The sequence below is a fragment of the Trachinotus anak genome, unplaced genomic scaffold, assembly GCF_046630095.1.
Source record: "Trachinotus anak isolate AG129_WGS33_773 ecotype Australia unplaced genomic scaffold, CSIRO_AGI_Tana_v1 ptg000032l, whole genome shotgun sequence".
NCBI lineage: Eukaryota > Metazoa > Chordata > Actinopteri > Carangiformes > Carangidae > Trachinotus > Trachinotus anak.
The window spans coordinates 9,743,948-9,761,616 of record NW_027273883.1 but is presented as its reverse complement, the minus strand read 5'-3'; the positions used below and the strand labels follow the sequence as shown (position 1 = coordinate 9,761,616).

The 17,669-nt window shown below is 40.5% G+C and overlaps 1 protein-coding gene across 1 annotated transcript in view; it reads left to right on the top strand.

Annotated features, from left to right (window-relative positions):
* Positions 1-16,910, top strand: part of tmem145 (transmembrane protein 145) — a 35,343-nt gene extending 18,433 nt beyond the window's left edge. The window contains exons 6-15 of the mRNA XM_071469324.1: positions 4,106-4,190; positions 4,723-4,794; positions 7,118-7,186; positions 7,845-7,925; positions 8,289-8,367; positions 9,839-9,932; positions 12,167-12,339; positions 13,058-13,178; positions 13,534-13,722; positions 16,558-16,910. Coding sequence (XP_071325425.1) covers positions 4,106-4,190; positions 4,723-4,794; positions 7,118-7,186; positions 7,845-7,925; positions 8,289-8,367; positions 9,839-9,932; positions 12,167-12,339; positions 13,058-13,178; positions 13,534-13,722; positions 16,558-16,791 — 1,197 coding nt within the window. The 3' untranslated portion in view covers positions 16,792-16,910. The remainder of the gene's footprint in view (positions 1-4,105; positions 4,191-4,722; positions 4,795-7,117; positions 7,187-7,844; positions 7,926-8,288; positions 8,368-9,838; positions 9,933-12,166; positions 12,340-13,057; positions 13,179-13,533; positions 13,723-16,557) is intronic.
* Positions 16,911-17,669: the final 759 nt, after the last annotated feature.

Genomic DNA, 17,669 nt, shown 5'->3' with positions numbered 1-17,669 from the left:
CAGTGTTTGGAGTCTTTTGGGAGATTCACCCTTTATAGGAAATGAACAGACCTGATGATGTGAAGATTGTGTTGCTCACAGGGTGAACCCAAAGTGCATAATTCTCCGAGTGTATTTGTACAGTATATTTAGTATTTATATTTAGTGCTACAACTGAGAAAAATGTTCACTATCAGTTAACTTTCATCTGGAGATTAGTTTTTTGATTAATTGGACATTCATTTTGTGATAATGTCAGATTATAGTAAAAAAATAAAAAAAAATAAAAAAAAATAATGCTCAGTTTTCCTCAGAGCTCAATATGATGCAATGAAAGGCTTGTTTTGTCCAACCAACACTTCACAACCCACATGGTTACAATCAAGGAGCTGGAATCAGGGAGTGTTTGCCATTTTTGCTTGAAAAACATCAATTATCAAAACAATTGGTGATTGATTTTGTTGATCAACTAATCAGTAGAGTGAATAATTGTTTCAGCGCTGTTCTATTTGGCCAGAAGTACGGGGACATACTTCTGGTTTCCATTTAAAGGAAATCATGTTGATAACATATAATTGTATATTAGGCAGCTGCCTATTTGTTGTAGCAACAGTTTCAAGTTTCAACATAAGAATCAAGAGTGGTCTGTTTTAGAAATGGTTTTCTCAGTTTTTAAAGAATTTGACTTAAACCCTATTGAAAGACTTTTTGAATGAAAAGGAGCAGTGCCCATCCTCACTAATACTTTAGATCCCAGTTCTAAAAGCCTGTGGTTCAAGCTCCTTGAAGAGTAGAGGGTGTAATAGCAGCATATTAAAGAGACACTTCACTTATTTTACACGACAAGGTCAATTTACTTGTTGTAGTTGTTGTTACATAGCCTGTGAAAACAGTTGTTTAATGTCTTCAGTGGCTTTGAAGTGACTAAAAGTCAGGATATCTTGGCCTCTGCTGCTTTGACTTTTGACCATTCTGTCTCTTGCCTGTCAGCTTCATGGAAGCGCAGTGTTAAATTGCTGTAATTACCCCTCCAAAGCACATAGTTCTGGAATGGTATGTCCAACAATCACATAGGGGCAAATGTACAGGTGTACATAGCTGACTGTGTACGCTGTATTTTCAGAGTAACACTCAACTGTAAGCCGTAACCAAACACTTATATTCCAGAGACAAGATCCACACTCTCGAAAGACTCTCAGAAGTCCTTTTAAGTGAAGTTATCATCAGCTCAGGGGAGCACATGATGTACAAGACTGCACAGACATTTTCTTGAGACATCCTTCAGTGTGTGATGCGTCAGTGCAGCATATCAGAGGGGGATGCTTTTTACACCTGAAACTAACATGTAACCCCCCAAAAACATCCAGTAACACTCTGCCTGTCCCACAGATAGAGAAGCTCCGCTGTGAAGTGCAACTTCTTTCCTGCATCCATCTCTCTCTCTCTCTTTCCATCTTTACAGTCGCTCCTTTCTCTTCATTCTGGCTTTCCCTCTACCTGCTTTTTTAACTTTCTCCCCCTCTACATCTATCACTCTCTTTATCTCCGTCTCCCTGCTCTTTGTGCCTGTATTGATTTTTGTGGCAGCGAACGCTCCATGCTTTTCGCCCTTTTTGATAGAGGGAGTGAGATGGAGTCTCAGGCTGCCGAATGAAATCAAAGTCCTTCTTTTTTTCCCCCTTCCCTCTCCCTTTTCCCTCGCTCCACCGAAACAAGCGCGAACTCCATCAGCTTTGAACTTGTGTGTGTGAAATGAGCTCTCTGTGCTCTGATTGTCAACCCATCTCTGTCCCCTTTCTCTTGTTCTCCACTCCCCATCCCTCTCTTCTCTCACCTCCCAAATTCTCCTCAGTTTGACACTTTTGTGTGAAAGCCAAAAATTAGCATCATTCCCACGGTGGTTTACCACACAGGTATGTTAATGTTCTCCATAGTGTTCCTCCTTCCCTGCACGTTTACATACCCAAATATTCTCTCTGTGCTCGCTTTCATAACATTTCAGTGCACAACACTTATGTCAGTAAGCAATACATAATTATGATAAGCCTAACAAATAATTGATAACTGTGGCACAGTAACTATTAATAATTAACAGTAAGAATACTCTTCATTAAATCAGAGAAAACAGTTGCTATGGATATGATCATCCATCCATCCGTCTTATTAATCTAGGTCATCTTCACATTGGCAGCACAATAGGCAGAGCAGCCTAGTTTCCTTTTCCTCTCTCCACCAACTTCCTCTACATACCTGGGGGATCCTGAGGCACCTCCAGGCCTGTTTGGAGACTGAGAGACGATATGGCAAAATTACACTGAGCAGCTAAACCACCAGCGTGTCCGTCCCGAAGGAGGATTCTGATGTTTCCTCCTCCTTTTAACAGGAAAGGGAGGAAGAAATTTGGACTTTGTGTTTTTTTAAACTTAAAGCTGGGTTGTTTTGTTTTTCGGTCATACACCCCCATCTCATCAAACTAAAACACAACATTTTGCTGCAACATGGACGTCAGATGGAGTCAGATGCTGTAAATCCAGCCTGCTCTCTCACATGACAATCTGGTGTGAATAATCAACATCAGTGGAAAATTTCTGCAGCAGAAAGTGATGAATCACCGAGCTTAGAAAAGCAAAACTGTCTCAAGTGAGCAACAAGCAAGATGTTTTTCATGGGGATCGTGTGGATGTGGCACATGGTTTCAGGGTGTTGTCATTTGCGTAGGGTGATATATTCAACATCCTCAGGGGTTTTCATTTCCCTAATTTAGTGGTACAGCATAGATTCAGTTTTTCTGGTCTTAAAGGCTGAATTATTTATTGTATGGGATGTTTGTGAATGATGAGCAATAACGACTTCTACTTGCTTAGTCATCATATCAACATTATTAATGGGGCATGGCACCGAACCTCAATACTTTTGTGATGCCAACCAAGTAGCAGCAAGTATCAGTAACTGCCAAAAAGTACCAAAAGCTGGCTCCACATGCCTTGGCCCATTTTGTAATCCTGTTTACTCATTTTCGTGGTCCACCTGTCCTTTTAGATAGATCAAGATTTCAATTACAATTTTTGTAAAGTTCTTGAACGACAGTTTAGAAAACATTGGATTTTTGAGAACTTTGGTTCCTTGTTAAAAAACAAAAGTGTTTCGCTTTATATCTTGACAGATTTAGTTTCATTTTGGTATTGGCTCCAGACCAATTCTGATGGATTAATGCAAAGATCGGGAATGCCATAATGAAATCAAAAAATATACAGTACATGTTTTCCTTTGGTTTATTTTTCAAGGAGAACATGGCACATAGACTCACGGAGCTGTTATGTATGCTGTAGCAGGAAAAAAATGCAATTTGATTTCCTACCAAAGTTGTTCTTGTGTAAATATTCCATGAATGTGCTAGTTTTTATACTCAAGATATCAATACATAAAATTAGTATTTATTAGGGGTGTAACAATTCTGAAACCGAGACCAAAAGTGTGATACAAATTCCCACGATATTGTGCTGTGATACAGGAAGGTGGAACCACAATCCCCCCTCATGCTAACAGCACTGAGGTTGCAGACCCCCTGGGCACATTAAAGTCAGCAGTGTGGGAACGTGTTGGTTATCCTCCACCCCCAACCCCAAAAAACAAACTGGGGGGAAAAAAAAAAAAAAAAAAAGAGAGAGGAATAAACCAACACCCCCAATATTTATGTGTAGATACTAAGATGTTGTCATGATGTGATTTTCTCTTTATTGCCCTGCTCTGATTAAATTCCTTCAGTTTCAGAATACTCAGGCTGTCTGGGTGATCCAGCACTCTGAGGTTCATACAGTTTAACTGTAAAGTTCTGGTCCAGCTATCATCTTTTACTCCACTGAAAGCTCCTGTAGGTCTCCATTGTCAGCTTCATAATAAAAAAGAATGACTTCATTTAAAAAAAAGTCTTAAGGCGTGGTTACTCTTCTTTGCTCTTTAGGGTCATCAACCTGCAGAAGTTTCCGGTGCAGTTTTAAACATTAATGTTTATTTTGTACAGATCACAAAGCCTGTAATGATGTAAGAGAATAAATGTTTTATCTCACCTGCTCTCTCTCTCTCTCTCTCTCTCTGTCTACCTTTTCTTGCCCCCCCTCTCTTGCAGGGCGATGGCTTGCAGCTGGAGTACGAGATGAAACTGACCAATGGCCAGTCTTTCTGGACGCAGCATTTCTCTGCAGATGAGTTCGGTAAGAATGATTCGACAGAAAGAGAGAGATTATGGAATGAATCGCTGATGGCACAAGCCAACACCACTTAGCACGGCCAATAAAGCACACTGAACTGAACAAATTACAATAATGAAGGGACGGCTGAATGAATTAATGATGATAGATGAACTGAAAGGAAGGGATGAAAAGAAGAAGGGACCCAAGTAGCTCCTAAATGAATTATTCCTACATCTCCAATACTCTCCCTCTCTCTCCTACTCTGCTTCTAGGGTAACTCACTCTCTCTCTCTCTTAACTAATCCAGTATCCTCATCACGTACCTGCCTCTCTGTTTTTTTCATCCTTTCCTTTTTCCTTTTTTTTTTCCTTACTTAATTGTTCCCTCTCTTCTTCCCCTTGATATTTTCTGAACCTCATTGACACCTTTTCTTTCTGGTTTTGATCCCTCCTACTCTCTTGTACCTTTTTTTTCTCCTTCCTCTTTTTTTTTTTTATCATCTTCTTTTCTCATTAATTATTTTGTCCTTCCCTCTCTACCCCTTATTTGCAGGAATCTTGGAGACGGACATCACGTTCCTGGTCATATTCTCTATGGTGTTCCTCCTCTCCTGCTACTTCGCCTGTAAGTACTGTCTTTTCCACTTACTGTATCACTTTTTCTCCATCTTCTTCTGTGAACTAGCCAGTTTATTCTGACTTTCAAAGCCCACAGCAGTCATTAAGAGCACTTCCTTTGGACCTAATATAAAATCTACATGTTTTCTTGATGGGATAGGAGTAAGTTCTCATGTTTCCTCTGATAAGTAAAGGTGGAGCGTGTGCCTATTTTCTCCTGGGGCCCGGGACTTTGTCAGAGCAGAGCATGAGTTACACAGATGCAGGAGTGAGAGGATGAAGAGAGCGGGGTTCGGTTTTCGTGTAGAAGCTGAACAGTTGAGTGGAGAGGGCAGTGCTAGACTTAACGTTAGTGAAGTTCATCACATGAAAGTCACAGTGAAATAACCTGCAGCAGCTAAGAATAAGAGCCCTGAAGAATGACTTGCCCTCAAATGAAAACTCACTCCAAGCATGCCTCAGGCAGGGTTTTCCCATGTCACCATCCAGTTTACCGGTGAATTACAAAAAAAAAAAAAAAAAAAATTTCTTACGTACCTCTAGTGCCAGGGTTCCCCACCTTTTTAGATTTGTAACTCTTAATTAAACAAAAGAAATGTTTTGTTCATTCTCATCCATTTTGACCCCAGCAGAAGCTCAGGCTGGAAATCACTGCTCCAGTGCTACAGTATCTTTCCATATGAAGGGTTTTAGTTGTGTAGGTCCAGGTTTTGAGATTTCTGTAGCCACTGCAGTAGACTGGGAATGAATAGAAGTTTTTTTTGTTTGTGTTGCCCAGAGGACTGAAAAAATTGAGAAAAATTGAAAAATTGAGGAGCAGCAGCAGCATCCACACTACACACTGTTTTTATACAGTAGAGACTGTTTCTTCTGTAGTTCCAACTGAAGACTGTGGATTATCAACAGTAACGCAGAAACTGTTTGTGGAAAGAGATATTGCTATTATTGTATTGAGTTTTTAAGCTGTACGCATCACAAACAAAAATATCTTCATCTTCATTGTTTAGGCATCAAATTCTGGGCTACTAAAAACAAAACAGTCCGCATGACTTGGCAGTATCAAGAGAAAGCTGAAACCAGACAATCTTTAGTAGCTGTCCTGTTCTGCTGGAATCACACCATCTTCCGCAGCAGATGGATTTGGCCAGTTGTTGTGGAATTGCAAATTATCATGTTTGTCTGTTCCAGATCAGCCACTGAATGGACCATGTGGCGAACTTCTTTTCTCAACAGCCTTTAAATTAATTAACTCATCTAAGTGCTGTGTAGTTAAATGCCTCCAAAGATTTCTCCACCTGTCTATGTGTGTTTTATAGTGCATTGGTTGGATTCCCATGTGCTGTTATTTATATGGATGGGTATAGGGGGAGTGTATCCACTCTGCTCGCCTTGCTGCAGAGGAATAAGGCTACGTAATGAGGTGCAAATACATCCTTTGAGTCTTGGATTCGGCTGAAATCTTATGGTGATTTTATGCAAGTTGGTAGAAGGCTTTGAATGAACTGCTGTATCTTATTCAACATGTGTATGTTGCTGCTGCCAGCTTCATTGGAGTGCACGCTGACACTGGCAAATTTGAATTTTATTGAGTTTGAGTTTTATACATTTACATGAGTCAAATCAAACAAAGGACATAAAAATAACACAGCAACCTGTTGTATAGATAGAGAAAAAGAGACGTCTTATCTGCCTAAAAGATACAAAACAATATGTCAGATGTTTGCAGATAATGAAAGAAAAGGTTAGAATATGAAACACTGAAGTGAGCGAAGATGAGTTTTTTTGTTTTTGTTTTTTTTGTTTTGTTTGTTTTTGGAGGAATGTCCTGTTAGCATTATAGTACCTTTGAGTACACCAGAGGAGGATTCAGCAACACTTGGCTGGCCAAGCCTGTGGTTGTACAGGGACGTGAGTGTGTGTTTGTGTGGATGTTTATGATCCTTCCTTCGCCTCTAAATTTCCCCCCAGGCCTCTGCCATTTGTAGGAGTGTTTTTGCAGTAAAATTGCCAGCTTAAATACGCATTAACAATATTTCCTCTCAGACTAGGGACAGAGACCGGAGGACATATAAGGCTTCATCTAGAGACGGGCATCACAAGATGGATGCATACTAATGGTCGCTCCCCCTATTTGTCTGGCCCATTCCCTTGTTCTTCCTTTTCTTCTCTCTCTCTCTCCGTACCTCTCTCGCTCTCCTTCGCCATCTGTTGGAATATCTCCATCCTTTTTATCTCTATCCCCACCAACACACACACACACACACACACACACACACACACACACGCTTTCATCACCTCTATCTCATTCTTGTGGTTTTTTCACTCTGCAGACAATCTGAAGGGAAGACAGCTTCTTCACACAACCTACAAAATGTTTATGACGGCGGCAGGTGTGGAGGGTGAGAGCTTCTGTCCTGAGCACACACACATACACACACACACACACACACACACACACACACACTATGCCACACACACTCAGGATGACAATGAGCCTCATGCATGGCTGCAGCATCTCATACCTTAATCCCCTCTTCAAGAGCTGAGATATTATCACCCTTATTAGCCTCTGAATAGGAACTATTGCAAACAGCCGTGCTGTGCCACAGTGTTCAGTGGAGCATGCTGTTACTGACGAACAACCTCTCACTCTTTTCATCCTGTCCTCTCATTTCTCTCCTCCCCCCTTATCTCGCGTTCTTCCTTCTCGCTTGCTTGTCCCCTCTGCAAATCCCTTCTTGATTCTCCTGCCATCCCTAAATTCCCTTTCTCCCTCTCATCCCACTTCTCTCAAGCCTCCTGGTCCTTTTTCATCCCCCTTTATCAATTCCTCTTCTCTTCTGTCTCACTCTTCTTCTCCCTGTTTCTCTCCACCGTCACCCACCCTTTCACTTTCTGCATTATCATCCCTCTGTCTCCTCTGTTCTTTATCTTTTCTTTTACTTCCTCTCTTTCGTCTCCTTCTCTTCTTCTCCCTCGCTTTCCTCCTCTCTGCTCTTCTTCCCCCGTCTCTTATTTTCCCATTTCTCTCCTTCCGCCATCTTTTCCATTTGACAGTGCTCAGCCTGTTGTTCCATTGTGTCTACTGGGGCCTGTATGCGAGAGATGGAGTTGGCAACGGCAGCCTGAAAATACTCGGTGAGTTCTTCTCACTGGCTGACTGACTGACTGACTGACTGACTGACTGACTGGCTGACTGACTGGTTGACTGACTGACTCACACTGCCTCTGCACTGGAAAATCACTCAGCCCGAGCAGAATGAAGGAGTGGTCGATGATGGATGTGTGTGAAGAGCAGTGATGGCTGGTTTGACGGGCATACACAAGATCATGCATGATTTCGTGTGTGTGTGTGTGTGTGTGTGTGTGTGTGTGTGTGTGTGTGTGTCGACCTGATTTTATCTTTCCCCTCTGATATTACAGATTTGGAAACCACAACCTAATTACCCCTTCTGTCTTCTTTCTCACTTTCTGTCTCTCTCCATCTCTGTCTGTCTCCAGGGAAATTACTGTTCTCCGTCAGTTTCTTGGTGTTCCTTCTGATGCTCATATTGTTGGGCAAAGGTTTCACTGTCACCAGGTGGGGTTTTTTTGTAGTTTATGTGTGTGTGTGTACATGTTTTTTGTTTGTTTGAGCCTATATGTATCTCTGTTAGTGAAAGCCCTGTCACCTTGTGCGGGTGTGTTTATGTCTCTCACTGTCAGGCCTCGCTGTCACAGTCATAACACTAACTCATCTCATGACAATGTTGGGTGTCAGTCAAAAAGTCAGTTAGTACGCTGGCTCTGATAGTGTGGATGAAAACCTGATACATCTGGGGGATGTGATAGATGGATGCTGCACTGGTGTGTTTCAGTTAAAGGATGACCTTTGCCCCACAAACCCAGCGGACAAATCTTTTTTGATTCACTCGCTTTTATTTTTCCAGGAAAGCCTAGTTAACATTTGCTTGGGGCAGGCATTTCAGATAGACTGCACAATAGCTGATTCACCAGTGCTCTCCATAGCATGTATCCATCTCTCACCTGACTGGATGAATGCCCCCACACTCACACAGCTTGTCATTGCCCTTTCTAATTTGACAACTTGAGTTTGAAACGGGAATTGGAAGACTTGGAGAAACATGCCAGCTGCTCTTAAAATGTTGTTTAAATTTCTGCCAATATATCCCCAGCAGTTGCTTTCGGAGTCAGTTTTATGTGGGGAGAGGGCCTCACAGTGCACAATCAACAGCTTGTTAAATTGCAGTTCAGAGGGGTTTTGAGTTTAAGAGATGGTGAGTCATCACCTAAACTACTGCTCATAGCTTGAAGATTGGTCTAGCTTCAGGTTCAGTCGAATCTGTGTGGACATTTTCCCGACTGAACTCGTGAAGTGAAAACTGAGCTTGCAAGATTTAAGATGGCTTTTTCGACTCTAGGTTTACATCATCCTCAGGGTTCAGAAGATTCTTTTAGCTCTTGTACTTATTAAGCCCTCTTAACACCCCAGCGAATAAACTCAAAACTACATTACCATCAAGCTTAAAACATGGCTGTTTATCTGCAGTGACTGATAATTTGACGGTTTGGAGATAACTATCTGACAACTTTGATATGTGTGTGTGGTGATGATTTACTCTGAGCAAAAGGATGTTTGAAATGCTGATGAAGGCTTCACGCTGAAATGCTTCTGTTTGTTGACTGCAAATAAACAAGCATTAATTTCTGCTTTTGTGAGTGCGGACAGTCTTTTTCACAGCCTGCCGCATCCATGAGTCCGCAGCCATTCTATATTTACACAGCTCAGATTTGAGCCCACCAGTTCTTTGTGCTGTTGCATAGCTGCTTTTAGATTAAACTGACTTTGCTTGAGTGTAAAGAGCCAAATGGGTGTTTTTCTGTGTGTGTTTCAATGTGCCCCTGCATCCCTCCTTCTCGTGTGTGTGTGTGTGTGTGTGTGTGTGTGTGTGTGTGTGTGTGTGTGTGTGTGTGTGTGTGTGTGTGTTTGGTTCTTATCTTCCTCTAACTTGTGTGCAACCTCTGACCCTCTTGGTTTATCCACATGTCAGGGCGAGGATCAGTCACAGCGGCTCAGTGAAGCTGAGCATCTATATGACAGTCTACACAATCACCTACGTCATCCTCTTCATCTATGAAGCTGAGGTACACACATACACAATACATTACCCACACTGCACTAGTTTCAACACTCGGGCAGCAAGTAGTGATTATCTTAATTACTGATTAATCTATTTTAATTGAAAATTGCAAATCACAAATTATCTGAGCCCAACGTGTTGCCTTTAATCTGTACAACAGTCCAAACCCAAAGATTTTCAATTTTCATTTGTATTTGAAAAGCAGTAACAAGATAATGTTTGGTATTTTTATTGAATTGTTTTTAAATTGATCCTACAAATGAATAAATTAATATTCATTCAAATTCATATCAAATGTGTTGATTAATTTTCAATCAGTGTATTTAACTATTTCAACTCCAATCAACACCCAACCCCATACTTTTACTTTTCTCAGTTTCAGCCATAATAGTTGTTATCTTGGATTTTCTGTAAGTATGAGGTGCCAACTTGGAGATGAATTGTACCTTGATGTGTGAACTAGAAGTTTAGTGATTGCAGGGAACTGATGAATGGAAAATCAAAATGGTCTCTTCTTCTCACTGGAGCTGAAAATTAATAGTCAACACTTTTAATTATCTATTGTTTAATGCCAAACGTTCACTGACTGCAGCTTGTCAAATGTGAAGATTTTTCTATGTATTACTTTATATTATGAAGACGGGACAAACAATCTGTAGACATCAGCTCGGACTCTGGGAAACTGTGATTGGTATTTTTCTCTATTTTCTGACACTTTATAGACAAAGATGAACCAGTTAATTGGGGGAAATAATTGACAGAATTATAAAACGTGAAAATAATCTAAGGGCAGCCCCAATTTTTTACACTAATAAAATCATCTGTACACTGGTCACCAACAGCAAAGTCTACTGCAGTTCAGTTTCTTTTCAATTTAAACTCATATCTCAGCTAGTTAAACACATCAACACTTCCAATTTCCGCCTCTTCAGATGTGACTTGGAAGCAGCGTCTGAATTATGCCCGAGATGACTGGGTGCAAACTTCCTGATTGACAATGCTGGACACAGTGTCTGCACTCATATTGTATTATTGCTCTCGCCGGCTTTTTTAATAATCTCATAAATATTCATGGGAGAGTTGGGTGCACAGATCAACGTGGGCTGTAATAGCTTTTTCTGTCAAGTCACCCATTACACCGATGCATTGCTAATTATGAATATGCATTAAGTCCATTGTACAAAAAATATATAGGAGCTCCTTGATGAGTTACAAATTATGGATCCTGACAGGAACAACCAGGCGACTCCGAACTACAAACACAACAAAAGAGAACTGCAATACTTACCACTGCACCTGAGATAATAAATCTTAGATGTGTGATTGTTTCTTTAAGTTTCCCTTGATGTGGAAAGTTAAACTGTTGTCTCTATGTTGTGTGTATGAGAAGACGGAAGCAGATTTCACCAGATATGATGTCAGACATATGAGCTTATGAATTAATAACAGCCTCAGGAGTGTTACATATACATGCATCTCTGCATACTGCAGAGGCTTCAGCACAGTCAGATTCAATGATGGTACATTTAGGGACAGTGGATTACAGTCTTTGAATACAGCATAGTAATGACCCAATGGGAATAGTGCAGTGGAAGTATCTGTGCTATATTTAATGCTGGAGCCTATAGCCATCTCTCTCACTGCAATATGTGGATCTGAAGCAGTGTAATTTATCTGCTGCCTGCCCTCTTACATGGTCCCTGCTATTAAAGAGCTCAAAACTCAGGGGAGCTCCAGCTAAAAATATGCCAAACTAGGTTACAATGGGAACGGAAATGGAGAGTTCCTGCTACTGGGCCTGCAGTCGAGAACCCCACAGGCTCTGGTTGCCTGGTTGTATCCCAAGAAGCTCCACACCAGGCAGTCAGACCTATGCATTATGTAGCAAGGGTAACCCTGTATGGCCAACACTATCCAGTCACTGGACTGTAAAATGCAATCTAGCATCCGCACTAGTGTAAGCACACGCGCCACACAAACTTGTGCACACATATGCCGATGACCTAGTTGTGGAGAAGTGTCAATGTCAAAGACTCACAGAATGCTAGTAGCTGAGCTTTGGCTCCGTCATCACAGTGCATCAGCTGAACCATGAGCAATCCATCTTAGTAATTAGGGCACAGACTGCAATGTGAAGCCAAACCAACAGACCCTTCTTTTTTACTAGGTGTAAAAGTTTAGCTTGCTTAGTGTGTGTGTGTATTAATTTTGGCATAACCTCCCATGTCCCTGTGGCAGTTCTTTGACCCAGGTGAAGTGCTGTATGCCTACGACAGCCCTGCAGGTTACGGACTGATGGGCCTGCAGCTGCTGGCCTACGTGTGGTTCTGCTACGCCGTGCTGGTCTCTCTGAAACACTACCCAGAGAAACAACCCTTCTACGTCCCTTTCTTCACCACATACACACTATGGTGAGACCTGCACAGCCCCCCCCACACCCACCCACACTGTGGATAATAGTACCTGAGCCAGAGATTGCAGGAGTAGAAAGATACACATTTCCTCTGTTTGAGGTATCCTACATTTGAATAATTTATGCTGCTTTGTTAAAAAAAGAAAAAAAAAAAAAAGCAGCTTTGGAATGAAAAGTTGTTTATTTTACACTATCCGTCTAAAAACATTGTGTGCCCAACCTCTGTGCTCTACTCGCACTGTAGATAATTGTACTTGAGTGAATGATTTCTAGAGGAAAATATCTATTTTTACTCAGCTGATGAGATCTCTTCTATTAGAATAATTTATGCTGCCATTTATGGGTGCAAAACAGTTCAAAGCTTTGTACTGGAAAGTACTGTTTTGCCTTTACAAAACCCATAGAAAAACCCATCTCCATACACTGCTCAGCCTTGCTTCCTTCCACTCTCTGTGTATAATAGCATGAGCTGGAAATGAAGGGTAGATTACAAAGACTAATATTATCTCTGTATTACTCTCTCATTGCTACGACTATCTCCCGCCTCATTATCTACGCCTCTCCTCTCCTCCCATCTTTATCTCTCTCTGTGCTTTAAATCAGCTTCTACTTTGCCTGCTCTCTTTCTTTCGCCATCAAATTCTATTCTCATCGTTTCCTTTTCAATATGTTTTCTCCACATTGTTATCTTAAATCTGCACACTTGTCTTCCTCAGGTTTTTTGCAGTGCCTGTTATGGCTCTGATTGCTAACTATGGGATTCCTCGCTGGGCCCGGGAGAAGATCGTCAACGGCATTCAGCTCGGCATCCACCTCTACGCTCACATCGTCTTCCTGGTTCGTACCCTTGCGCTTCTACATAGTTCACATTATTCAAGAGTCATTATTGCCACTGTCAGTCATACATTATTCACTATCCTTGAGTCATATCTGCCTCATGCTGATTGTCTCCTCCACACATCATTATCTAGCACTTCCTCACCTTCGACACATTGTTCTTTACTAATGGGCCGCACTGCTCACGCAAATTTCCTTTTATATTCCTGCTCAGTGCATGCATTGCAAATCCCACTCCTCACCTGCACCTCATTTGCTCTGACTATGTGTTAGATGCTTTATATACTGTATAGACATAGATTATATATAAGAATCAACAGAAATCATCATATATTTTTATCCCTTTGTCCCTTAGGTTATCACACGCCCTTCAGCAGCCAATAAGAACTTCCCATATCATGTTCGGACATCCCAGATTGGGATCCTGCTGTCCAGTCCAAAAGGGGGCGAGGGGGCTGAGAGTTTCCCCCATCATGCTTACGGAAACAGCTCTTTCCTGGGAGACTCTCAACCTAACTTCACTGAACTCTTCTCCATCCAATCAGTGAGTCGAACCTTAGTGTGCACACATGTTTGGATGCATGGTTGATATCTGAGGGTAAAGGGAGAATCGAGAATGAGAATTATAGCTCAGGTGCTGTGTGTGGCGATGTTCACTTTATGCTTCTCTCTAATCATTTTGCAGTGCTTGCTCTATGTAATTAGATTCATCTAAGTTGTACACATTTTTTGTTGCTTTTAAAATTCAAACTTACCTGTGTCAAACCTAGCTTGAAATTACCTGCTGTCTCAACTAACAAAGCCTCAAATTAGATGGTATCAGTGTAACAATACAGTTTGTAAGGCGGCATGTTTATATGGATTATTTCTTGGCAGAAACTTCCATCTATTCCTGTGGGCGTCAGATGAATGACAGTAGGCACAACGAAATAACGATTAAATAGAAACTTTGACAAGACCAAATTAAGACGGCGTGTTTGCCGTGATTAATTGTCTAGCTTGGGGAACTTTAAAATCTTTTCGCAAGTTGCTTTTTCGTACTGAACAGAAATGAGTGACAGAAGATCATCTCTGGATCTTCAGCTATACTGATACAACGTGCAGAAACTAGCAGGAGTAATGCAACAACAATGGTAGTAAGCATTTACATGTCCATCACCTTTAAAAACCTGAGGCAACTTAAAGTGTTTATTGGATAAAAAGGCATTAAAACAGAAAATTAAAGACGATAAAAACTTATGAAGTGTCATGGCAGTAATAAATAGACCAAGATATAATAAAATAAAAGTGCAGTGGAGAAAACAAGTTTTTAATTTCCATTTGAAAGTGGCTGATGGAGGCTGGTTCTGCTGTTTCTAAGCCATTACGTCTAGTCCTCAGAAATTGATTCTCTGACTAAGTGAAAGCCAGTGTAAAACAGTAGTTATGCGCTTTGTTCTCTTGGTTCTTGTTAGAAATGTGGCAGCAGAATTGATGCATTCACTGCAGATGTCTAATTGGAAGAAAATGGCAAGAACAAGCATTAGGGCGACTGCTTTAAAAAAAAAAAAAAAAAAAAAAAAAAAGTCCAATTAAACCATAATTTTAAACTTGGCCTTTGGTCTTTATAGCCCTGAAATCAAGAAGGGAAATAAGATTCTCTTCTCTTTGGTGTTGAACACAATGTTCTCTGTCTTGTCTTTATTTAAGTGAATGAAATGAAGTTCCAGTTGAGTACTTGCACAGACACAGTGAGGCTATTGGACCAGTGTTATTTTGGTGAAAGAACAAAGAAAATGGCCTGAAGGGTAAATTCTGAGGTTATCACAGCAGCCTCTGTGCTATAATGTGCTGCCAAGCCAAATTGACAAATATCAAATAAAACATTTATCATTTGTTTTCCAAGATGGGCAAAATTCTGTAAGTATAAAATAGTGAGTTTAGTATCAAAAAATCTAGGTTAGAGGGGCTTAATAACTGCAGGTTATAACAACGACAACAACAAACAAGAGAATCACAACAAATATGAGTCATGATAAGTCCTGACAACTGAGATATAAATTCTGAGGAACAATCCTAACCATCTGGAGGAATGTGTTTCTAATACTCTGTTCTAATATCCACACAGAAAACAGGGGCCAGGGGCTAATTTAATTATTGTTTATCAAATTTCAACAGAATTATACTGCAATTAGGTGATGATATCATGTTGTCTTTTTAGCAGTTACTGGAGACCAAATGAATGATTCAAAGTGAGATGTAGAAACTAGTCACTAAATAGCTGGTTTTAGGTTTGATCTCATTTACTGTAACACTGGAGCACATTTCAATGCTTTTAAAATCATTGTGATTATTATATGTAATTTTTGTTGCTATAATAACAGTTACAAAGTTCTGTACATGAATAAAAACAGACCGACAATGAAAAGACTGGCGGAAAAGAGAAAAAGTGTCAATTAGCAAGGCAAGTATAAGAGAAAGATTCATAGATATAAATGTAAAAAACTGTAAAAAAAAAAAAAAAAAAAAAAAAAACAGACAAAAGATAGTGGGTAAAACGATAAAAGCATCAAAGTCAAGAATTAAAAGCAGCTTTATACAAATGTGTTTCGAGCAGTGGTCCAGCATGCCTGACCTCCTCGGGCAGAGTATGCCAAAGTCTGGGGGCTCCAACACCAATAGCTGATCAATTAGTCAATCAACAGAAAATTAATATAATTTCAATTATTGGTTAATACATTTTCGAGACAAAATGGCAAAACGTTGATGGTTCTATCTTTAAAATGTGACCATTTGCTGCTTTTCCTTGTCATACATTGTACTAAGTTGAATACCTTTGGGTGTCAGACTGCTGGTTGCACAAAAAAATCCATGTGATGATGTGACCTTGAGCTCTAGGAGAATTTGATGAGCTGTTTTCTGATGTTTTGTAGACAAAAGAGTTAATAGATTCATCAAGAAAATAATTGCCAGATTAATGAATAATGAATATATTGAAAACAGGACTAGAGTTTTGCATACATTTGCATATTGTTGCATGATATAAAAAATGTCCTTCATAATATCTTTAATGATTTCAACCATGTCCCCAGGGGAGCATGAAGTCTTTACCATACAGTTATCATTAATATACAGTAGGGTCTAGTTTGAACAGTAGTTGGTGGAGACTCGAGTAAATGAACCAGTTGAAAAGGAAATCTAGTACATGTGTAATTTACCCCGACCTATATAACCATGGCAGCAGCAGTGAGCTGCAGAGGAAGCTGCCAAAATGTGACCTACAGTATGGGGTTACTGACACAGTGTCTCCAAGACCCCACTCTGTGGCCTGTGGCCGTAACCTACATCCTGTGGATGAGACCAGGTCAAAAGTGCAAAACTATCATCTTCCTTCCTCTAGGACCCAGTGAAGACGGTGGAGGAGATGGTGGCCTGTAAAGGACCGGAGGTGCCGAGGAACAGTGAGCAGAAGATCATCACCACTGCTGCTGACTTGACATCGATATTGCCCCCACCTCCAATACCCCCCCGCCCGGCCACACGCTCACCCCCACTGCCGCCCCGGCTCCCATCCTTCACCGAATATTTCAGCATGCAGAGCGGAGGAGGAGGAGGGTTCGGAACGAAGGCATGAAAGATGGGACAGAGGACAGAACAGAGGGAGATCGGGGAAGGCACGGAGGGAATGGACAGAATGACAATACAGTAAATAAATAAAGGAAGAGTGGAAGTCAAGGTGTCACTGTTTAAAGACTAAGGGACAGCCAAAAAAAAGTTTGGAAGGACGAAGAAGAGAAATAATCAGAAAAGTGAATCCCTAAACGGTCCCTTTTCACCTGTGAATGGAAATAACCCGAATGGAAGAAATGGCTGTGAGATAGAAGTGCTGAGCTTGTTAAAGAATAAAGAAGCAATAAATATTTGATGCTGACCAGTAAAAGGCACACAGGGAGAAAGATGACAAAGTGGATGTAGCCAGAGCAATAGAATGATAGCTGTGCACGGTGCGGAAATGAACAAAATTCTTGAAATACTTTTATTCAAAAATTCATGAGGCAGTGATGGTGTGCTTGGAAGGGTGTGTAAATAGCTAAAATTGGAGAGAGCTACCACTATATATAGTTTTATTTTAAAAAAGGAAATTTGTTTTTATGGTTTGTTTCCACATCATTAAATTCCAGTTGGTGCTGTGACCAATGAAAAATCTCATTCCATTCCATTTATCAAATTCATGTTTAAAAAAAAGAAAACAAAAAAAACAAAAAAAACTTTTTATGTTTGGCACATTTTGATAAAGCATAGATATTTACCCTGTATGGAGTTTGTTGGGTTAATTTATATTCTACTATGCCTTCATTGCAGCTGGTTATTCTGGATTGATATGCTGATGTGTAAATGTAAAATGTCACGTTTACTGTGGGCACTTCTAGGTACTCGTAAAACACGCATGTTTGTATTGTATTTCCTGTCCGAAAAGCTGATATATGTACTCCATGTGATCATACAATATTT